General features: G+C 33.6%; 1 protein-coding gene across 1 annotated transcript; it reads left to right on the forward strand.

Annotated features, from left to right (window-relative positions):
- Positions 1 to 13,324: 13,324 nt before the first annotated feature.
- On the forward strand, positions 13,325 to 17,519 carry LOC107945476 (protein Mpv17). The gene is made up of 5 exons (XM_016879496.2): positions 13,325 to 13,796; positions 16,336 to 16,491; positions 16,595 to 16,727; positions 16,819 to 16,858; positions 17,196 to 17,519. Exons 1-5 carry the CDS (start codon positions 13,539 to 13,541, stop codon positions 17,281 to 17,283), a joined length of 675 nt encoding a protein of 224 aa, XP_016734985.1. The 5' UTR covers positions 13,325 to 13,538; the 3' UTR covers positions 17,284 to 17,519.
- Positions 17,520 to 25,200: the final 7,681 nt, after the last annotated feature.

The raw sequence follows: 25,200 nt of genomic DNA on the forward strand, positions 1-25,200 counted from the left end.
CAAGTTAAGTACACAGTGGTAAATTAAAGTAGTAAGGATGTGTGCAAAATGTCTATTGACTGATACTGAAAAATGCTAAGGCAAAGCAAGAGTAAATATGCAATAACAATTACGAGAATAATTACGTAAATAATCTACGAGCGAATAAATAACTAACTAAGAATACTACGAAAAATGATTAAGAGTCTACGATGTTGATTTGGAAGGTTGGTATTACTAAGAATCTGCCCTTACTTTCAGTAATACCTCAGCAAATCATACTCAATCTAATACTCAAAAGAGACCTAAAGTGACATGCTTCTTTCGAGAGCTAGATCTCAAGTTACCTGGCCTGTGTCTATAGGCCTTAGCACGGTACCCTACACTATTTTGTCTTTATTCTATACAATCGTTGCTCTATGTCTAGAGTCTATTGCAAGTATTCGATTGAATACCCGTTTGTATAATTTATTTCTAGTTCAACTAATCTAACCTTTTCAGAATTAGATTTAGTTTATGGGCATACTGCACACTCATCTAGGTCTAGAGAATATACACATACAATTGGGAAATATAAATAATTGAATGAAACAATAGATTAAATAAAATATATGCTTCAATCATTAATGAAAATAAAAGGTTCATCATGTAATCTCAATCCTATGAGATTTAGCTCATGGGTTGGCAATTAAAATTCAAGTTCAAACTAACACCCAACATTGTTTCGATCAAATCAATTCACGAAAGAACAGATAAATAAATAATGGGAGAACTTAGAAAGATGATTGTTTCCAAGTCAATCAACAATCCAGCAGCACAGTGTCCTGTGGTAGCTGAGAGGGACTGCCTTTGGTTTCCTCCTTTCGTCTCTACTCAGCTGCTACACTCTATTGTTGCCTTTGGATCTCTACACTCTTTAGGGTTTCCTCTTTTCATCCCTACTTAGTTGCTACCCTTTATTGTTGCCTCCAAATCTTCACACCCTTTAGGGTTTTTCCTCCTTTGGCTTTTTATAAGCTTTTCTTCCTAGGGTAACTCCAACAACCCACGATATCTTCTCTTATTTTTTAGGTAGATTTTTCTGGTACAAGTAGAGTTGGGTTGAAACCGGTATGCATTGAGTGTTGACTCGGTCATCTTCCTAAAATTGCCACGACATTCATGTTGGCAAACTGCCCAACCTTTTGCCTCAGCAAACCTTCACTCATTTATTTCTTTCTCTACATCCTGCACCTGCCAAACCACCAAACACTACCCTTCTGCATGCAATTAAAAGCACCTAACATTTAAACACAGTCCAAGTGCCTAATGCAATGATAAAAATACCAATGAAATGTCCTAAAATGTAACTAAATGTACTAAGTACAAAAAATTAGCTAGGTTTAAAGGCATGAAATATAACTCTTTTAGACTTATCAATAACGTGATGAAACCCCAAAGGAATATGGTGACGACGTAGTGACGAGCATGCACGGGATGTCACAACATCATGACGATTTTTCCAAGTTTTGCAACCGCGTTTTAGACTTCAAGCATGACTACTTCACCCAGTTATACTCTGATTATTCCAGGGATATTTTAGTATGATTAGAACTCTAATCTAAAATTTAAAGGGGTCATTGTATCCCTGTTTTGACATGTCTATAACACCCTTAACCCGTCTTCGTCGCTCGATTAAGGTTACGGAGCATTATCATACAATCGAAGATATTTAAACATCATAATATTCAATAATTTAAATATATCATAAACCATTCGATCACATACATTTCACCCCTAAATTGATTCCTCAAGGCCCTAAAAATAGCTTGGAAGCAATTCAGGACTAATTTGAAGAAAAATAGAAAGTTTAAGAAAAAGTTACAAAAATAGAAAATATGGGTCACATGGCCGTGTAACTTTCGAACAAGGGACACACGGCCATGTCCCATCCCGTATCCTCACCAATTTAACTCACGGAGTAGGGTCACACGCTCGTGTGCCATGCCGTCTAACTCTTTGAGTGACCATACATGCCTGTGTGCTAGACCATGTGTTAGGCCATGTAACTCACTGACTTTGAACCCTAAGAAATCTCAAATGACACATGGTCATGTCGCCAAACCATGTGAACCCAAAATTCACCTAAAATTAAGCCATTTCATAACCAAACTATGCATAAATATACAATCCAATTGTGTACACTTTCAAGGGACCTAAACATCATCTAAGCACACATAAAGATGACATTTCAAAGACCCTAATTCAACCAACCAATATGTCATTCAAAGGCACCACAATTATATCAAAACAACAACTATCAAAACATGCCAATGTTGCCTAATTTCATGCATGATAACCTATATCAACTATGTACCAAAACATACCACTAATAACCATTTTCAAACCATTCTAAACATACCATAAAGAGCCTTATTTACTAGGATTAGCAAGTGACCAAAATAACAAAACTTGGTAAAACATTATAGTGCATTAACCACACATAATCTTCAAAGCATAAACATACCAAATCATCATTACAAAACATCCTATCTATGTCATTATAAACCTTGGCCAAAATACTCAAAAACTACCGAATCGACTGTTGGATAGTGTGATAGATCTTTGATAAGCTTCCAATCAATCGAGTTTCTAATAATTTATAAAACAGTAGAAAGAAACTACATAAGCAACGAGTGTTTAGTAAGCTCGTATAAACTAAAACACAACTTACCATGTCATTTATACAATTCAAAGATTTAACATAATTCATCACCAATGTCATAAGCTTAGAAAAAGCCTAATCAACATCACCAACTCACAAGCTAGTATGTTTATCCATGGCATAAATGAAATCAACCATAAGATATGTAAATTTTCCATATGTACTAACATCATTTAGATCATTATTCCTTTCATAATGTCATGATTCAATCCATTTACATACTTAACATATCATTCTCTTTTCTTACCCATTGAACCATCTAAAATTACATCAGATACTTAGTAAAGCTCACACGAAGTGTGCCTTTACATATAATCGTAACTTTTCCTTTACATCAATGCTCACACGAGCTATGAAATGGGTCTGCTCACACGAGTTGTGGGTCGAAATGTAAGCTACACGATGCTGCTCACACAAGCTGTGGAGAACCCACAACAAATTTAAGACCTCAGCCATCGGTAGGACATTCAAGACCAGCACCTGAAATATGAAATCCCTAATGACATGTCATTTGTATCCTAAGAATTCTTATGGTTCAATCGTGACTCGATATCCGTCAATTTTTCATAGCATTGATACATTTATATATTGGTTGATTACAGTAAAAAAACAAAATAAACATTCAATTTTGATAACATTAAAACGATTATAGTTCATATGAACTTACCTCGATAACTAGGGAATAGTAATATAGTCGAACTAATTTGAAGCTTTAACTTTTTCTTGATCTAAGTCCAAACGTGGTTTATCTTGATCTAAATAGATAATTTCAGTCAATTAAATACTTATAGTATTCAATTTAATCCATATTTCATATTTATGCAAAATTATCAATTTGCCCCTAATATTTTAACTTTTCACAATTTAGTCCTTAAGCTCATAACTCAAAATCTAACCATTTTAACCTAAATCCATGTTAACCATAGATGCAAGGGACCTTAAAACAACCCATATTTACCATCATTTCACAATAAAACCTATAAATTTACACCTTTAACAATTTAATCCCTAATTCCAAAGTTTATCAAAAATCACTTAACAAAACTTGTTTATTTTTCAATAAGGATTCATAATCTATCAGTTAACATAAAAAATAATTCAAAAAAATTCATGGTAAGTCCCTCAAACTTTAAAAAATTTTCAAATTAACCCCCGTACTAGCTAGATTAAGCTAAAACGAACTCAAAAACATAAAAATCATTAAAAATGGGACAATTATACATAACATGCACAAGAACAAAGCCAACCGAATGATCCAAGCTTTCTTTAATGGTGTTTTAGGTTTTGAAAGAAAGAATGAGAAAGATGATAGTTTTTCTCAACTTTTAATTAACTAATATTTTAACTTAATTATCAAATTACTTAATTAACCTTTTAAAACCATTAAAATTTCAATAAAACCTATCCAGAACTATCCACTAACTCTCTAAATGGTACATTTACCATTCAAGTCCTTTAACTTTTATTTCCATAGCCATTTGACCCTTTTAACTAATAGAAATAAACTTTTTCACCTTTTTACGATTTAGTCCTTTTCACATAATTAACTATGTAAACTTTAAATTTTCTTAAAGAAATTTTAATACGACCTTAATATAATCACGTAAACACTAAATAAATACTAAAAAAATAATTTACTTGTTGGAATTGTGGTCCCAAAACTACTATTTCTGATATCACTGAAAACGGGCTATTACAATGTTAATCAGTAAGGGTTTTTCTTGAGGGTGACAAGATGTAGTCGCATATGAGTTTTGGTGAGAGTTTCGTGGTAACTATGGAGAGAATTTTGTTCCCAAGTTAAGGTTTTACTTTTAGGGTTTGGGTTTGTACGTTTAGTATATTTAAGTTTATTTTCTCTATATTGTACTCTCGTATATTTACTCATTTAGTGAAAAGTTGAAGCCTCATTTACTCGTGGCTTTTCCCTCTTTGAGGGTTTTTCATGTAAAATATTTGTGTTCATTTTTCTCCACTTTTATTATCTCATTATTTATACAGGTCAATCCCCAACAAATTGGTACTAGAGTCAAGGTTCAGCTTCCGCAGATCAACTCTTTCGGTGACACAACAATGATTTTGGATAACGAAAAGTCGAAAGATAAAAAAAGTTTAGTTTCTGGCAGTTTTAGATAATTAAAAAGGTAGCTGATATGGCCGAAGACAAGGGGGATGATTTGTTGCAAGCCACATAATCTGGTTGAAGGTGGAGTCGTGTCAGATGTCAGGCATGTGCCTAATTTAGAGAAGAATCTAATCCATTTTTTGGTTTTTAAGACTCGAATGGTTCGCACAGTGTTTGAAGAAAGGTTGGTCGCAAAGGGTTACAGTTAGGTGAAGAGAGTTGATGCTTTCTCTTCTGTTAGGGTATTATTGGCCCTTGTTGCATTACACAACTTTGATTTGAAGATTAGGAGTCTTTCAGTTTCCAAGTTTGAGCACGGTTTAGACTTGGTTGGCATTCTTCAAATTGGCCCGTGACAAAGCATAGAAAAGGAGGCATGATAAGTACGAGTCAAGGTGAAATTTTAGAGGGTGTACCTCGCATTTATCAGATGTTTTACAGGCACCTAGGAAGACACTCAACGATTTACCGAAGAAGAGATAAACAGAGGCGATGTCGTGAAAAAACCACAAACGAACATGGTGGTGATGTCGTGACGAGCATGCATGGGACATCACAATGATTTCTCCAAGTTATGCAACCGTATTTTAGACTTCAAATAAGATTGTTTCTCCTAGTTGGACTCTGATTATTCCAGGAATATTTTAGTATGATTAGAACTCTAATCTAAACCTATTTAAAGGGGCCATCCTTGTTTTGATATGCCAATCAGCAAGGGTTTCTCTTGAAGGCGACAAGATGTAGTTGCATATGAGTTTTAGTGAGAGTTTCGTGAAAACTATGGAGAGAATTTTGTTCCCGAGTTAAGGCTTTGTTTTTGGGGTTTGGGTTTGTACGTTTAATACATTTAGGTTTATTTTCTCCATATTGTACTCTCGTTTGTTCACTCATTAGTGAAAAGTTGAAGCCTCATTTGTCTGCGATTTTTCCCTCTTTGAAGGTTTTTCACGTAAAATATTTGTGTTCGTTCTTCTCCACTTTTACTATCTCGTTGTTTATACGAGTCTATCTCCAATAGTACACATGTCGATGCACAATCAAACCTCAATAAAAAATAAAAAGAAATCACACTTAAAATCTCAAAATCAATAGAAAATAACACAAAATCCACATTGAACCTATAAAAAGAAGAACTTTGAGCCCCAAGAAATATGAAGATGAGAAAAAGTTTCTTGTGATTTTGGTTTAAGACGTGCAAGAGTATTGTGAACATGAAATTCATGGAGGAATAAGAGAAGAATAGTGGTGGCCAAAAGGAGTTCTATGTTTTTTTTTAAAACTTCGATTGTAGATTTACAACTATATGAGTTGTTTTAGAGAAAACTAATTGGAGATACAAAAAGAGGAGATTAAGAGCTTTTTAGAAATGAATTTTGTTGGAGAAAATAGATGTCGATCGGCGATAATGGATGACAACTACCATGGGGGAGAATGATCGATTTTTTAAAACTAAAAATGTTCTGATGATTGTTTATAGTTTTATTAGAGAGGGAGAGAGAATTTGAAAGTGAAGCTTGATTACATAGATAAAAAAACTACTAAAAAATATAAAAAAGGAAAAAGAATTATAAAATACTAATTTTTTATATATATTTAAAAAAATTTGTAATTAAGATATTTAATGAGTATTAAATAACATTTTTGGTCAACTAGTATTAAATAACATTAAAACTATACTTTTTTTAAATTAAATGCTAGAGCTATCACATTAAAATAATATTTAATTAGTATGGTTTTTATGTTCGCTTGTGTTGGAGTAATTTTTTTACTAATTTATAGAATACAAAATTAAACGTTTATATTTGGAATTTAATCTTTATACTTTATTTTTAAGGATTTAGTCCTTCTACTTTTAAAATCTAAAAAGTTAGATTTTTTTGGTTAAAACTATTAAAATTCTTCTATGAAATTTATTGTTGTGACATTTTGAAATTAAAAAAAAAAACTCACTTGATATCCATGTAACAAAAAAAAATTATAATATACATGAATTTAATAGAAAAATTTAAAGGTGTTAACAATTTTAAAAAATTCACATAAACATTTTAATTAAAATAAAATATTTAAGTTAACTAATGATATTATAAAAGTTGAGGTACCAAATTATATCAAAATTAAAGTATAAAGATTAGATTTCATATTTGAGTGAAATTTAGGAATTAAATCTAAATTTTAACCATTTTTATATAATCTCAAAAAAATGATGGATTAGAATTGATATTTGGCAATTAGCTTCTCATTTCGAGAGAGAGAGGGGGGGGGGAACAATTGCCATTGGAGTATTCGACAGGTTTCAAGTAAAAAGTTGAGGGATTAGAATTGATATTTGGCTTTTAACTTCTCATGTAAAAGAAAATGAAAACAATTGACATTGAAGTATTGAACATGTATCAAGTAAAATGTAGAGGGATTAGAATCGAATTTGATCATTAGTTTGTCATGTCAAAAAAAATAAAACCATTAACATTGGACTGGTGTCATGTAGGGAAGGCTTTAGGACTTCTAGTGGTATAGATAGAGATATTAATATTATATATTAAAATATTCTCAAAGTTATTATGTATTAAAATAATATTTATGGAAGTAATAAATAGGACAAATAATATTTATGTGATATAATTTTACTTATAAATATTTTATAAATTATATAAAAAAATTATAAATGATTTAATCATAATATTTTTTATTTTATTAAAAAATAATATATTTAAAAATTTTAAAAATAATTTATACTATTTATTAAGTCTTTGACTGAGTTGGTGTCACTCTCAAACAAGTCACCAAATTGGTTAGAAAATTACAAAAATATCATTTCATAATTTAAAAAGTTATATAATTCTAGGGTATTTTAGTCTTTTATTTTAACAAAAATAACAATTAAAATATACATATCATGAGATTTAAACATATGTCAATTGAATTATTAAAATTTTAAATTTATCACTCAATTAAATTTTTATTTTAATATATTTTAAATATTTTTTAATATACATCATTTATTATCTCCATCTCTTATTTATATACATATTGTAAGTTATTAACTCATAATTGATGACAAAACTATCATAAATAAATGTAGTGTATTTAATATTATATAGGATGTATTTATATATTTAACTTTTTTTACACAATTTAATTTAATATTTTATTATTATAATTAATTAATTTCGAATATGTTTTTTTTAGGGGCAATTTACCAATAAAAGCCCTTTTTTAAAATTACCGAAATGGGCCCGATATTTAATTATTTATCGGAATGGGTCATTTTCGGCAAATCCATCCACGTCAGCGCAATTTCAGGGGATGCGCCAGCAAGTCGCGGCCATGTCAGCACGCTTTGCTGACGTGGCAACAAATCACGCCCTCTAGGGTTTAGGGTTTAGGGTTTAAGGTTTAGGGTTTAGGGTTTAGGGCGTGATTTACTGCTACGTCAGCAAAGCGCGCTGACGTTACCGCGATTTCATGCCACGTACCGCGTTCCAGGGGACGCAATTTTTCTATTTTTCCCACGTTAGGTTTTTTTGGCTTTTAGGGTTTAGGGTTCAGGCTTTTTAGGGTTTTTAGGTCCTAGAAGAAATAAATTTGAGTTGACGTTTATTATCAAATAGTATAAAATCGCTTCTAGCATAATGCAGTTTCATAAGAATTTGTGAAATCGCGCCCTCGTGGACGCGCTTTTGCTACAGTAGGTCCTAGAAGAAATAATTTCAAGTTGACGTTTCTGAGCAAATAGTATAAAATCGCTTCTAGCAGGATGCTAGTTAAGGGTTTAGGGTTTTAATTTTAAGGGTTTAAGGTTTTTAATTAAATTAGTTTAGGGTTTTTAAGTTAAGGGCTTAGGGTTTTTAATTTTAAGGGTTTAGGTTTTATAATTTAAGGGTTAGGGCTTATAAGTTAATGGTTTAGGGTTTTTAATTTTAAGGGTTTATGGTTTTTAATTAAATTAGTTTAGGGTTTTTAAGTTAAAGGGTTAGGGTTTTTAATTAAATTAGTTTAGGGTTTTTAAGTTAAGGGCTTAGGGTTTTTATTTTAAGGGTTTAGGGTTCTTAATTTAAGGGTTAGAGTTTTTAAGTTAAGGGTTTAGGGTTTTTAATTTTAAGAGTTTATGGTTTTTAACTTTAAGGGTTTAGGGTTTTTAATTTAAGGGTTAGGGTTTTTAAATTAAGGGTTTAGGGTTTTAAGTCAAGGGTTTAGGGTTTTTAATTTTAAGGGTTTAGGATTTTTAATTTTAAGGGTTTAGGGTTTTTAAGTAATAACTCAAAAACTCAAAAAAATTTCTATTTTATTACATCAAATAATATCAAAATATTCAAAATATTTGTACAAATAAATTTAAATACAAAAATCAATCTCCGTGCCCGCCGGATTCAGTGTCACATGGCGGCCGTCGTCGGTTACGCGCTGGATTCCTCCTTTGTCCAGCTTCCGGTAGCGGTTGTGGTTCCTCCGGCGGGGATTCTAGTTCTTTCGGTATGGCATCTGGTTGTCGAAGTTGGGACGATGAGCCAGCTTGATAGAAGAGTGAATGTGGAGGTGTTTGCGTCAACAACGGCGATGGTGTTTGAAAACCATATGGTGGTGGGGATTGGTAAAATGAAGAGCTCCCCGACGGCCCCTCTTGTGATCCCTCGTACGTCGCTAGCCTATACATCGGCGGTCCACTCGGCGTAACAGGAAATGGAGCTGAACCGGACCATTGGCTCCAACCTGCCATAGGACTCGAAAAAGGAAACATATAAGGGTTAGGATACATAAAATGGCTAGGAAACGCACCTGGCATCATCTGAAAAGGTGGTTGCGTCGATATCATCGATTGAACTGTTGGGCCGGGTGACTGTGTCTGTGCTCCTGCTGGGCTTGTTGATTCTATGGGCGCGGTGAATTTCTGGGCATAGTTGATGGCCCTGCGCCGTCGTCCCTTCTTCTTGGATTTAAAGGGCCACGTCGTTCCCTTTGGATACGTAACTGCCGCTGCCTCTCCTCTGGCGATAGTAAATACGGCTTGCCATGGATCCTAAACCATGGCATGTACTCCGGCACGCACGCTAACTCCAAAATGATGATCGGTTCCCTATTAGGTATATAAGCATACCGATCTTCCCACATTTCGATGTACTCGGACCAGAATCTCATCCAATCCGTATTTGCTTGCCGAAGGTCGCTTTTGTGGTGATCGTCAAACACCTTAGGGTCCATGAGAATCGATTGTCTACATCCAAATTACCGTAACACCCTATTTGACTGGTGCATCTCCACGGTCGTATAGTTGATCAATGCAACTTTCACTTGCCAAGCGTTCGAATTTTGTAAGAACTCTTCCGGAATTACTGTCCGAATTGCCGGATCCTCGTATGGTGTCCATTGAAACTATATGAACATGATAGAAATATTAGTTATATACATAATACTAAATACTAAATACCAATCGACTAGCGAATGTATGGAAATATCTATTTTATTTAATACTTACTTGTGCTTCGGACTGTTGTCCAATAGAAGCCGTATATCTTCAAGAGAGGTAGGTAATCGAGCATGACTTGCTGGATGGTTCCACCTAATTAAATAAATTTTTAGCATACTTTTATTTTTAAAAATCTACATAATAATTGTAAAATCTAATATAAAATTTTCCTCGTTATGAGTGGGGATGTATATGGGTGGTCCACTCAAGGACGTAGAAATGGAAAGCGAAACCGTGCCCATGACTGCAATAGTGACAGGCAACCTCCGATTTTTGCTCTCCTCGGTCGCGTCTGTTGGATCGCCGGCACTCCTACGGCACAGCGGAAAAATTTAATAATCGGCGACCCTAACCACGGATTCATGTGTGAGGAACGAATCGGGGTGAAAAGGGTTACGAAATTACCTAATGTTTGTTCTGAGTAGACAACAACTTCTCAACAATGAGTAGTCTGATCTACAATCGAACCAAGCCGCAATCTATTGAGACTCCAACCTCTACGTAATCCACCCAGTTGACTACGAACGGAAGAAATCCCCAAAACGGTTTTGAAAGTAATTTTTCTTTGACGGCTGCTAGACCAAAAACAAAGAAAAACGAGATTTTTATATCCAATTATTTTAGGGTTTTTAGGAATTAAATAAATATAATAATATTTTAAACCGAAAATTATAATTACATTAATTATAATATAATTTTGGTAAACCATATATTTATTTGAATTCATATGCTAACCAAATTCATGTCCTCATTATGCGTACAACAAACTTGTACATAATGTGTTGGAAATTTGATTACCGAATTAAATTAATTCTATAATTAATTTAATTTAAGCGAAACCCAAAAATAATACCAACTATGGTTTATTCCGTTCATTTCAACTATAGGGTGTGACCCTGTAGGTTCCTGTAACGTTAGCAGTAATACTAGAACGATTCCAATGTTACAAACAATGAGTGGCATCTAGCAATGCATCATTGCTACCTAAGTCACAAGAGATCATGATTCGACATAACCTTTTTTTTTATATGATTAACCTTTTATGCAATAATCCTTAAGTCCTTTATCTCTGGATTGGACACAAGTCATGGAATAGTCACACTTGTATAGTCCATTCCATGTTCCTTGATACCTTAAGCAGACTACAATATACAAATAAGTATGACATCTCATATCAACTTATTTGAGCATGGCCATGCATTTCTAGTCTCACTTAATCAAGTGGCCCAAGATATTACTCCCATTATGTAGGAGGGACTTATTCTATATCGACCAACCATATCCCTCTACATCGATTGTGGTATATCCAACATCAGCCTTTATAAAATAACCAGTTACGGTGTACATTTGACTGTATCAAAATATACTACTCACGATGATGGGATTATGATGATCTCAAGTCTGAGGATCATATACATATTAATCACTATGAGTAATGTTGTGACAATTACATAATAATCCAGGAAACATACTCATAATGGGTCAATCCAATATGTTGTTCTCTAACACACATATTCATGCATCGATTTTGACATTCCATATTAATGATAACTTTTTATCATCAATCAACTACATGTTAGTCTTAATGCATTATCGTTTTCCTATCTAACAATAATACTTGACTAAGGATCTTTTAAGAATAATCATATTATTCTTAGGACATTATTATAAAATAGTTTATTTATACACATATAAAAGAAACTGAAATAATAATGGTAACGCCTTATATTAATAAACATGATAAATCAAGTATGTTATTACAACCATCCCATGATTGATCTTTGGGCATACTCTAACAGCATCGCCCCGCACATCTCTCGATATAACGTTGCCAAGACGGCAGACCCCCAACTCAATTCACCGGTTGCTCTAAAATCAACGAGTTTTAGCAACCATCTTAGATGTACGCGGCTCCATGACGTGTCGGGCATCAGATAACCTCCAATTAATTGAAGAATGAATGTCCGAGCATATCAAATTCTTTCAATTTTGGTTGAATCTTCATCCGGATCAGGGAATGTGTCACGTAACCAGCCCATCTCGATCTTACCTCCTTCCATTTTCTCCGGAATAGCGCCCAAAAGCTCGTAGCACACCGCCCCCAATCGTTAGATTGGGCAGACTCGATGACTGGGTACCCGTCCATCGGCAATCCCAATTGCAGACTGACATATTCTAGAGTGATAGTGCACTCTCCACATGGAAGATGGAATGTGTGCGTCTCGGGTCTCCACCTCTCGATCAACGCACTGATTAGTTTCGGGTCCACCTTGCATCCCCGGCCTACCGTTGCCACGTGCCAAAAACTCACTTCCCGCAGGTAGTTCTCTACCAACGATGATAGAGGACCATGCATATTCCGGATATTGTATTCCAATACCCGATCTACAGACTGTTATAACAAATAATAAATTAATAATATCTAAAAATGCATAAATAAAAAATTCTTAAATAATATTTAAAAATTAAATTTAACACTTACCATTTCATTTGTTTTACCGATATGTGATGCTTATCAAGACGAGTCAATTCTTCGGTCATTGCTGAAATCGTACAAATTTTTACAGTTTAAAAAAATTTAAAATTATTTAAAAAAAGGGAGTTAAGAGAAATTTAAGAGGAACTTGAGAGCAAATTGAGATTAAATATGGATTTGAGAGAAATTTGGAAGGAATTTGAGAGGAAATTGAGAGGAAATTTAGAGGAAATTGAGATGAAATTTGAGAGATGATTAGTTTGTGAAAAAAAAGGGTGGGGGTATTTATAGTTTTTTTTGGACCGTTGGAGGGGCAACGGTCAAAATTTTGATTGTTGCACTGTTCACGCGCGGAGCAAGTCGCGACCATGTCAGCGCGCTTTGTTGACGTGGCAGAAAATCGCGATTTGTTGCCATGTCAGCAAAGTGCGCTGATGTTGCCGCGACTTGCTCGCGCGTCCCCTGACATCGCACTGATGTGGACGCAATTTGCCAGAAAATGGCCCATTCCGGTAAATAATTAAATACCGAACCCATTTCGATAATAAAAAAAAGGCTTTTTTTTGGTGTAAATTGCCTTTTTTATAAATAAAAATTATTTGGTTAAATTTATCAGTTTTCGTCCATTCCTATATATCTTTTCGATTCTCACCTTATAGCAACTCCATTGCCGCTCTATTCCGTTCCGTTCCATTCATCTAATTTGCCGGCTCAGGCTCTAGTAAACTGCAATTGGACGGTTTTCATTTCTAAACCTTTCCCCCCCAAATTTCTGATACTTGTACCGGTGAAAATGGAGGCATTGGGCGGTAATTGCGCGTTTTGGGGTTGGAAACTTCCGGAGATAAGAAACACAAAGAGGCCGTTTCCGTCAAAGTCAAAATCCTCGGATTCATCCGCAGAGTCAACGGGCAGTCGAGGCTACCGTTTCCCGTTGAAGCAAGCGGTGACAGCTTCCTCACTCGCTCTCACGGGCGATACTATTGCTCAACTAAGCTCCCATTGGAGAAAACGGAAAGATTCCATTTCTGGTTCCAGTGATACAAGTAAGGTAATATTCTCAAATTTATGCTTTAGTTCTTTATTTTATACATATTTCTAAGCAATTTCTTTTTGGGGTTAGTGAGAGAGAGCTTGAAACAGTTTGAATTGTTGGAATTTTTTTAGGAAGTGTAGGACGTAGTAGTCTCTAAAATTTAGGAAATTATGGCTCTCGCGCATCTGCTTTTATGTGTGTGTGTGTATATATATATATTGATGAACTTTCCCGTTGTTTGGAGTTTGGAACCAGCAGATTTAGCATTTTATGTTATTTACGCATTGAGATTGTTTTTATTATTAGTCATCTTCTCTTAAATTCAATGTTGAGAGGTATTGCCCGAGCTCAATCAGCATCTGAATGTTGGGAAATCTCAATTTCAGTTTGATTGGAAATTCCCAATTTTTTGATGGAAAGTGTGTCAATGAAGCTACTTTAATTTCCAGGTTTCTCATCCATATCTGTGCTGACCAGTGCAGCATATCAGTTAAATGATTTGTTATGATGAGGTTTAGGGAGTTACGAAGTTGGTGAGGAAGTATGATGCCTCCTTGCAGTAGCCTAGAGGTCTTTCGGAAGTATACAGGTTACTAAGGCTAGTTTATCATTGAGGTTGAAAATTGCTTTTAAAAAGTGTTGTGAAAAAGGATTTTTGAAAGGTGCTTTTGAAAAATTTGGTAGTGTTTATCATTGCTGTCAAAAAGTGTTTTTGAGAAGATAAAATGTCAATTTTAGACATGTAAAGTAGAAGATTTAATGGGGGATAAAAAGGCAACTTCATTGAAAAGCATTTTTTCAAAAGCCAAGAGCTAGAATTTTTTTGTTTAAAATTAAGGTTTGGGTTGAGAAGTGCATTTCAACCTCAATGGTAAACAAAGTCTAAGGCTGGCTCTAATACAGTAGTTCATTTTGAGTACTGTGTCTATATTTCTTTAGGGTGAAGTTGTAGGTTCTTATTTTAATCTCTTCTTTTTGACATTTCAAGTGTTCGGAATCTTTATGACCTTTTTGAGTTGCTGAAAATTGAAGATTTTGGGTCTTGCTTTTTATCTTAATGCTATTGGACTTTGTTTTTACTTTTAAAAGTTATCTTTAAGTATTCTTTGAAGTACTTAATGGAGTAGGGATGCTGGGAGTTAAATAAATAGATATATTTTACTATTTAGATATAGATTAATTGTCAAATAATTTCCAGCCTTTTCGTTCTTTGTGATTGTATGATGCAACATTTAGTGTTATTCCTAAGGCACCCCAAGTGGTGAAGCTTGAAGATTCTTCTCTTTTTGTTGATTTATTCTTTTTCTTTTTTCCTCAAGAAATCAGATCAGAAAATCACCATAAACCCTAATCAGTAACTGCCTACATCACCGGAATTAGAGAACATAGCCTATGAAATCACTGCATATGGCTTGAGTTATTAGCTTAATCTTAGGGATTTGGTCTTTGGGTGGATCAAATTGTTGAAAGTGGATCTATTTACCTTTACCCTCATACAACTGGGAATATCTTTTTGGAGCCTTGGACTGTATCTTCATGCAACACCCTACAATCCCATTTTCTATTTCTTCGGGAGGAGGGGCACTGGGTGCTGAAAGGATATGATCATGAATGCCATTGTGGGCAAAGATGGAAAGGAGTACAAGTAACTTTATTTTAGCAGTATTCCTAATTAGAAAATTTTACTTTTGCAAGTATTTTTTTATTACAATTAAAAGTCCTTAATTTTAGTTTCTTAATTTTACAAAAATAAATTCCTATCTATTTAAGAGGATGATTCGTAGTAATAAAATAAGACAAAAATCATTCTTATTACATTGGTTTAAAACTCTTTCTTCCTAACGAGTCTTAGATTAGTAGCTTCCTTTGAGGAGTTCTATCTATCTATCTATCTAAACGCATATATTGGGAAACTAGTTCCATATATCATTATTCATAGGTTCTTTTTCCACGAGGTAAGAATAGCAACAAGGGTAAGGCTTCATTAAATGAAGCAGGTTTCCTATGAATTGCCCTGTGACATGATCCATAACTTGTGAACTTAACAACTTATCATTAATAATATGTGGAACTTGTGAAAGGAGCTCCTAACCTTAGATTTGTTAGGAAGAGAGAGTCTTAAACTTTTATAATTGGATAGATTTCTATCTTATTTTATTACTATGAATCATCCTCTTAAATAGAGGTTACATAGGGATTTATTCTTGAATAATAAGAAAATTAAAATTAAGGACTTTTAATTGCAATAAAAATACTAGCTGAAATAAATTCTTTTAATTAGGAATATTGTTACAATAAAATTATTTGTCTTCCCTTTCATCCTAGGTGCCTTTGACTTTTTGTTGCCTGCTACTCCCATATGTCTTGCCTACAAAGGCATCCATAACAGATATCGGGAGTATCGGTTTCATTTACCATGAATCATATTCTTTTATATATGTTCTTAGTTTTGACAAACCTTTGGTATCTTGGTAGGATGCTTTTTATTATACTGACTTGAGTATAACAGTGTATTACTGTTATAATCTGTATTCTAACCTTATTTCCTTCTTAGGATATCATGCCAAGCGTCATTTCAGATCATGATTGGCTTCGTGCCTTGAGGATGACTTCTTATGGTTTCCTTTTATATGGTCCTGGCTCATATGCTTGGTATAAATATCTGGATCACTGTTTGCCACATCAGACACCACAAAATATAATGTTGAAGGTAAAGTTGTTTCATTTTCATTCTTCCATAGTGCAATGAATTTAAGGTTGGAAAATAACTGAATAACTTAATTATAAACACTGACAATATTTACTTATTGCAGGTTTTACTAAACCAGATAGTGCTTGGTCCTTGTGTAATTGGTGTTGTCTTTGCATGGAACAATTTATGGCTAGGAAAGCTCTCAGAGCTTCCTGACAAATATCAGAAGGATGCTCTCCCAACACTGTTTTATGGTAAAATCCTCATTTGATGCAATTTGCATATTAGCTTATAAAGATATCTAGGTTTGGTGTAATTTGATATTTGTCTTTGATTCTTATGCAGGATTTAGGTTTTGGATCCCCGTCAGCTTGTTGAATTTTTGGTAAACCAGTATATTTGTCATCTATTTATTTCAATTTGTCATTGAATCATGGTAGTACTCCAAAATAACTCCCATGTTGAAAGTAACGAAAAATCTTGAAGACATCCATCTATTATGCTATTTCAGTTTACAATCACCCTCTTTATTTTCTCTCTCCCTTCTTTTAACCCTCAGTTTCTGATTCTCCATTTCTTCTACTTTTCTGCCTACTTCTCTGTTTCTGTCACCTACTATGCTAAAATATCTTCTTATTAATTCCTTGTGTTTCATGTGCTTATTGGTTATTTTGACATTCCATATCTGATAATATTTTTTGGCTCTGTTTGGTGGTTGACAGGGTGGTCCCTCTTCAAGCCCGTGTAGCTTTCATGTCCGTAGGATCCATTTTTTGGAACTTTTACTTGTCGTCAACTATGAGCCAGTAGATTCAACCGCACCGCACGATTGATTGATTAATTCATGTCACATGAGCTAATGATATATTTTTAGTTCTTGCTCCCAGTTTTACTTCCTTTGGGCTGGCTCTATTTATGAGTTACGGTCTCTTTTGTCTGTGCGTGTACGTGTTTACGTCGGTTTTCATATATGATAAATTTATCGTTGACCTAAAATCTGGCAGAATTCAAGCCTAAAGAAATCCAGGGATTGGATTCGGAAGTTACAATTTGTGCCATAATTTGTTCACAGTTTGAGTTGGTTCAAAGATTTGCTTTGCTTGAAGTACTATCAATTTAACTACTAATATTGGATTCAAATACAATACAAAATTTTTATAGGATTTGTTTGATTTATGAAAAAGGCTTCTAAAATTATGATTTTTTTTGGTGTTTTGGCGCTTGTTTTAAGGGGGAAAAAAGGAACTTGTTCCATAAAAAATAAACTACATGTCAATGAAAGTTTTATGTTTTTGAGAACTTATAAAGACATTTTTAGGAAACTAAACCAAAGTAAAAAAGATTGATCTGTGTTAAAAAGAAATAGATCCATTTCTATGGTCATAGTCTCCTAATTTTTTGTTTTTTTGGTCTAATAAACTTCATTATATTAAGGCTTTATTCATGTTTTAGCTTTCAAAATTACCTTAAAAATCCTAAGAACCGCCATTGTTGAATATTTGAAACTTTTTAGCTTTTTCTTCTTACTGATTTCATTTTTTTCCTTATTTAAAAAAATGATTTATCATATTAAAATATCTTATATGGAAAATATAGAACATATGTCCAAATTTGATTGGGCTTTTTTTTAACATTGTTAAGTATTTGGACCCAAAATATAAACAGAAATAAAGTTCAGGTAGGACAAATAATTTAGGTACTTATATGAGAAGATAAGTATAGTTTAGGGGTCAAAACATGAATAAAGCCTCATATCAATATTGAAAAAGATCTTTTAACAGAAGGTTTGTAAGGAGTTGTGGCAGGGAGCTCACCCAATCAACTGGGCAACACCAAGTTTTTGTGTATTTACAACAAAACGAGACAGATACAGACTCAAGCAAAAATCGAATAGCTTGAGATTCCTAGTCATTAAATACACCAAGTCATTATTATCTAATTCAAGAACAACTTGCTTCCACTTCCAAAGAGAGACGAGGGAAGCTCCCAATCCAATCGCCATCACTTCCACCACCTTAGTAGATGTAGCATGGATTGAGCATTAACCCCGTCAATAACCTAACCTTGGCAGTCCCTAGAAACAGCTGCAATACCAGCTATCCCTGTCACATTCACCTAAGAAGCATCACAATGGGCTTCTTCCAACGAGAACCAAGCTCAAGAGTTCTGGTGTTAGCTAAACCTGAAATAACCTCACCCTCCATTGCATTGTCCTTCGTACATTTTTGCCATAAAGATAGTGGCTCTCCTAAAATATTGTTGAAGACCAATTTGGTCTTTGATCCACTGATCTCTGGAAGCACAAAAATTACAAATTCACTATTTCAATTATTTATTTCCACTACTTTAATTTTTCCTTTTCTAATGATTTTCTCAATTTACTAACTTAGAATCGTTAACTTTCAATGATAGTGTATAACCTTTACAACTCTCTATCTTTTAAATTGGTAATATAGAACCACTCCCCTCAAAGTTTTCTATCCAAAAATAATCTCACAAATAGAAAAACTAAAGCAAACAATAAAAAAAAACCTCTCAAATGTATTGGTTTGCAAAGTTTAAGTACTAAAAAATTACATATAAACATTTGAATGAAAAATAAGAACTTTACCCAACAAGTATTTACAAATAGAATTTGAATAAAATGAGAATAAAGAGAATAATAAATGAACATTTGATTTTTGATACCTTGAACTTGTTTCTTGTCTTCATTGGAGTGTTGTAAGACCCTATGTATACCTCTCATTGAATTGTAGTCATTTGGGGTTGTTAGAGGGAGTTTTTAACTGTTTGAAGCATTAATTATGCTTATTAAAGGCCTTATACAACTTGTGGTATCAATACTCATAAATGAGGCATTGACACTCTTAGTAAAAATAATTGTTAGAAAGGATGTTGTATTGACACCATGAAGATCAATATTAATACTCTTAGGTTGGGTATTGATACTTTAAAAACAAGTATTGCTACTTTATTTTTCAAAAAAGTGTTGTGGCTACTAGCTTGCCAATGTATAGATACCTTACTAATGGTACCGACACTTCCGGGGTTAGGTATATCGATACCAAGATGTTGGGTATCGATACTTCACCCCTCTCAAATGTGTTGTGGAGGTTATTTGAGGGTAATATTAATGCCATATACTAAGGTATTGATATTTATCCTTAAAATTGCTTGTAAATCATTTTGGAACACTTATAAAGGTCTTGGGATTATCTCAAAAACATTTGTTATAAGTCAAAACATTTTGGAAACTTATTTTTGAGTATTTGTAATACTTGAAAATATTTGAAAGATGTTAAAATTGAATTTAACATAATTGATTAAGTGGTTGAAAGTATAAATCAATTATTAATGTTTTGTTATATCAAAAGATTTTTGTCAAGCTAATAATATTTTTTTATATAATAAAACCTTAAAAGAAGAATTTGTTTTTAAAAGTTCCTCTTAAATCAGTTATCATTTTTCAAGTGACACATCCCCTATTAAAACATATTTTGAAGAAACTTATTTTTAATATATCTTTAAAAAAATTATTTGAATTGAGTGGCATGGTAGGTGTTTTTGTAACACCTTCTACCCGACTCAAATTGCCGAATCTGGATATTGGGTGCTACAATATTTAAACACTTAGCAATAATTTAAAATAGACATAAAATCATTCGAACACAAACTTTTTATTTATTTATTTATTGTTCTTGAAACAAAAGATAAATGAAAGAGAACATTTAATAATTACATCGGATTTTCAAAAGCAGTATATAATGTTACGACTTAAAACTTTGTTAAAGACAAACTTCTTCATGGCGTAAAGTACTAAGCGCCATATTCCTAAGGTGCCCTCTGTATGCATAATATCGCAACACGAACTGTCACTTTGGTGCATTCCTGGCTGGGTCCCTACTGGCATCAACTTTACCTCAAAACCTGTATCACAACCAGACACTCATAAGTTCAAATAAACTTAGTGAATTTTAACCAATGTTACCTTTGAAAATTTGTTGTAGAATTTCTCGACTTGAAGATTCTAAATTTCTCTTTAGTCTTTGGCTGACACTTTCCTAAACACCAGGCGCATACCTATACGCCAATCTCTACACTTGACCCCATATCCACATTTCACTTATTAAGCATATTGCAGAATTTACCCCTCAACGCGAGTCTTATTTCTCACTTTCTAGAAAGGTAGAAGTTGGATACATTCCTCGAACTGATATTCATGCAAAAGTTACTTTCGAAGGATTTTCACTCAAATAGACGTTGAATTCTTTGCCTAAAATACTATACACACAATTATTCGTCTTAGTGGATTCTTATACAGAAAAATATTGAATACGCTACATAGGCATTACAGAATACACCACAAAGCATTGTAGAATAAGCCACATAGGCATTGCAAAATACACCACAAAGAAAATACATAATAAGCCACATAGGCATTACATAATATGCCACAAATGCATTACAAAATATGCCACATAGGCATTGTAGAATACACCATAAAGGCATTACAAAATATGCTACAAAGGCATTATAGAATACGCCACAAAGGCTTCAAAAGTAACTTACCTAAAAAGACTCTATTTGGTTGCCACCAAGGTACCATATGAACAGTCATGTTTGCGATATGGATTTTCTAAACTCATCATCACGTGAGGTTTGCCCATCATCACCCGGGATACGTAGAAACCTTGGTGGATAAATGTGACCCATCAGCCTTTTCCGGAATATGTGATGGCCATGGTCTTTCCTTAGATTTGCCATACCAAATTTCATGTTTACTGTCCCAACGGGCTTCGTCAAATACCATCGCAGGGGTCAACTCTCATCTCACAATAATTATCCCGAAACTCCGTCAAACCCCCATTTCTCTAACATTTTCAATCATGCATCATGCATATAACATAAGTACACATTCATGTAAACTTTATTCCTACCCATAATAGAATCATACCTCTTTTCATGCTTACCACACATTGACACAACCATGCAACACGGTATATGCTCCATGTACGAACATACAGTTGCTTCCAAGAACCACATCTACTCATGCATACAACACATCACACACTTAAACTTATGCAGATACTTTACAAGGATCACACATATACAATTAGTAGTCAATCAATGACTCATGCACCGTTATTGGAACATCAACCATATGAAGGAACTTTCTAGAATGACTTGTAGGAGTCGGGACTTGAGACTCACCTAAGAACTCACATTGACTTCAACTCAAAATTTCTATTCTAATGATCCTACCCAAACCAGCAGTTGCAACTGCTTAAAAGATTATGGAACTTCCATTAAAATCCTATTTTTAGTCACTTTACTAACATCTCAGATACATATGGCCCTATACATGGCCTCCTACTCACACTCTACTGTTTTTATGTCTCTTAACATCTTTACTCTTTCAAAATCGTAACATGCATAACTATCAGACTTATTAGGACGTTGAAGCATCCACCCATTATCCCAAAAACCTTAGCTTCTAATTTAACGACAAAGAAGAAAATACTTAGCTTATGAAGAAGAACTAGAGTGTAGAACAAAAGGAAGAAAAGAAAAACATTTGAATGTTCCTTCTTACCATATTTATACTCAGTTCCTCTTAGTGGATCTTGAAAAGTGTCATATGCATACAAAAATTGTCCCTTTAATGCCCTATCAAAATCAGGAAAAACATAAAAGAGAATCTAGTGCTGATACTGTTTGACCAGCCTAGTCCATTCAGTTGACTCCCAACCAATCATGTAACACCCAGTTTTGGCGGGTTCTATGTTTTAGCAAGTAGATTGACAGTAGTCTGTGAGATGCAATTCTATTTGCCTAATTATTGTTTTGGCGTGTACATTGAGCGTATAGAAGATGTTAGGATATTAAGTAAGGATTTACCTCAGAATGTGTGGAGTTGTAAAGAAAAGTTAGATAAAGGTATTGAGAGTTTTGTAAGTTGGGATTATCGCTGAAAGTATAGTTCGCCAAGTTCATTGAGTTACTGTGCTAGTTATGTTATAAATGATTTGGTTAGGAATTAATGGAACAGATGAACCAAGTAAATAAATTTATAGGATTTTTTATTTATGTTCTCTCTCTATAGCTGTAAACCATTTATAAAGGCAATTTTGAAAGTTAGTGGCACGTGTCAAGTTCCAATGGGAACTTAGGTTATATATATTTTCAGGCTAGAGAAAGGGGGAGTTTTCTTCCTTCTTCAAAAGTGTTGCTATATGAATCTTAAGGAACCAACAATATTTTATTTCTCTTTTAAGCTGAAGTTGAAATTTTGGATTTTATCAGTGATTAATCCATGTCAAGGTAAGTTTTGTGACTTTGCATGTTAAAGTTATGAAAGATTAAGTTTGTAAGAGTGCATGAACAATAAAATAAAGAAGTAAGACTTTGCATGAGGGTTAATGATATGCCACAAATTTAAGTGGCAAATTAAGCTTTTCTGGCACACTTAAAGAGATATTTCTCGAGCAAAATAGAGTTTTTAGTATAGTTTTTCGTTATTTTATTATTTTAATATTTTCGAGTAATAAGTTAAAATGCATCTTTTTTGTCTAATTTTTTTATCCAAATTGGTCGATAATGCCATTTGGAGGCCTAAAATGTGTTTGAGTACTATAGGGACGTGTTAGAGGTCGAAAACGATCAAGAACAACATCTAGTACAAGGGTGTCGCGATATCCAACCCTTAGAATCTCGATACCTCCGACAGAGTAGAAGGCCAAAGAGACCCTTTCAGTGGTATCGCGATATCCTCTTTGGGTATTGCGATATCCACCTCTCAAGGAAGACCCCAAGTTCAATACTGCCCAATATATCGTGATATCCTCCCCTAAGTATCGTGATATTGCCTTTGTTAAGGGGAAAAACTTAGAGAAAAAGGGTAACCTTTGTCTACTCGGCTCACCAATCACACAAGACCCTTGTAGGGTTAAATTTGGCATTGAAAAGCCATCAGAACACCCTTTAAAATAAGCAAAAATTGTTGAGAAGGAGAGAGACACATTCTAGCTTAGTTTTAGGTTTAGCTTTCTCTAGGTTTTCTTTAGGTTTTTTTTTCACTTTTCTAGAGTTTTAGTTTTTCTCTTGTTCTACCTTAGATTAGACATTATTTTCTGTATTTACTTCTTGTTCTTTCTTTTCTTGATGTTAGTTAAGTTAGTTAACACTGTAGCTAAGGTTTATTTGCATTTCAATCCTTGTACTTTACTTTCAAGACTTTTTAAGCTTTAGTTTAATGCATTTTAGTTTATTGCACTTTAAATCTATTAAAGCTTGTTCCTTTTATGTTTCTTGCCTTAGATTTTCTTGTTAAATGCTTTTGGTTTCATGATATTTAATTTTTTTGCATAAAAATCTCAACTTTCATATTACAAGTAATGAGTGGTATCTAGCAATGCATCATTGCTACCTAAGTTACAAGAAGTCGTAATTCGACATAACATTTTTGTGCTAAATCTTTCATGTATTATATCCTTTTGTCATTTATTTCTAGACTGGGCACAAGTCATGGAATAGTCACACTTGTATAATCCAATCTCATGTTTCCTTATATCTCGAATAGACTACAATAAACAAATAAGTATGATATCTCATATCAACTTATTCGAGTATGGTCATGCATTTCTAGTCTCACTTAATCAAGTGACCTAAGATATTGCTCCCATTATGTAGGAGGGACAAATCCTATCTTAATCAACCATACCCCACTACATAGATTGGCATATCCAACATCAGTTTTTTCAGTACAACTTGTTACGGAAGACATTTGACTGTATCAAAATATACGTCTCACAATGTTGGGATAATGATGATCTCAAGTTTAAGAATCGTATACATAGTTATCACTATGTGTAATGTTGTGACTATTACATAATAATCGAAGAAACATACTAATAGCTAGTCAGTCCAATATGTTGTTCTCTAGCACATACTCATGTATTGATTTTGACATCCTTATGTTAATGACAATACTTTGTCATCAATCAACTGCACATTGGTCTCAATACATTATTGTTGTCCAAGCCCACAATAATACTTGACTAAGGACCTTTTAAGAATAATCATATTTTTCTTAGGACTTTATTACAATTCAATTTATTTATATACACAAAAAGAGAAACTGAAATAACAATGGCAATGCCTTATATTAATAAGCAAGGTAAAACAAGTATGTAATTACAATCATATCATGATTAGTCTTTAGACATACTATAATAGAATCTGGAGTTCAAGCTGCTATCCATGGTTGTTAGGTGAGTCTATATGCTGACTCTTGCATGCGTACTTTTCGTACTAGAAGATCTATAGGAAATTGGTTGAAAGGTAATGCTGAGATCAGGAATGTTATAGTATGTTATGTATGTGACTATATAACTGATTACTAAAGGATATCTATGATTGTGTGAATGTTTGTTGAGGACGATATGTATATCTGGTATAGATTCTGATGAGTTTGAGTTTGTGATGAATGATGTATGAGCAATATGATGTGTTCTATCGTTGTATTTAAAGGTCTGGAATGTTTAGTATGTGATGATTGATGTATGAGCATTAAAATATTGAAGTATGGCTGAGTATGTATATGTCTAAAATGAATGCTTTGAGATGTACGTTGTAACAACCCGTTTTTCAGTGGTGTCAGAAACAGTGGTTTCAGGGGCCACCAAATCTACCGAGAAAGTTTTTAAATATTATTATTTAATATTTATG

The sequence above is a fragment of the Gossypium hirsutum genome, chromosome D12, assembly GCF_007990345.1.
Source record: "Gossypium hirsutum isolate 1008001.06 chromosome D12, Gossypium_hirsutum_v2.1, whole genome shotgun sequence".
NCBI classification, from domain to species: Eukaryota; Viridiplantae; Streptophyta; class Magnoliopsida; order Malvales; family Malvaceae; genus Gossypium; species Gossypium hirsutum.

Bases quoted from the DNA above. Each gene is read 5' to 3' on its own strand.
- LOC107945476 (XM_016879496.2), top strand. From the start codon at position 13,539: ATGGAGGCATTGGGCGGTAATTGCGCGTTTTGGGGTTGGAAACTTCCG. The intron at 13,797-16,335 runs GTAATATTCTCA...TTTCCTTCTTAG, and splicing joins GTTCCAGTGATACAAGTAAG to GATATCATGCCAAGCGTCAT. The intron at 16,728-16,818 runs GTAAAATCCTCA...ATTCTTATGCAG, and splicing joins TCTCCCAACACTGTTTTATG to GATTTAGGTTTTGGATCCCC.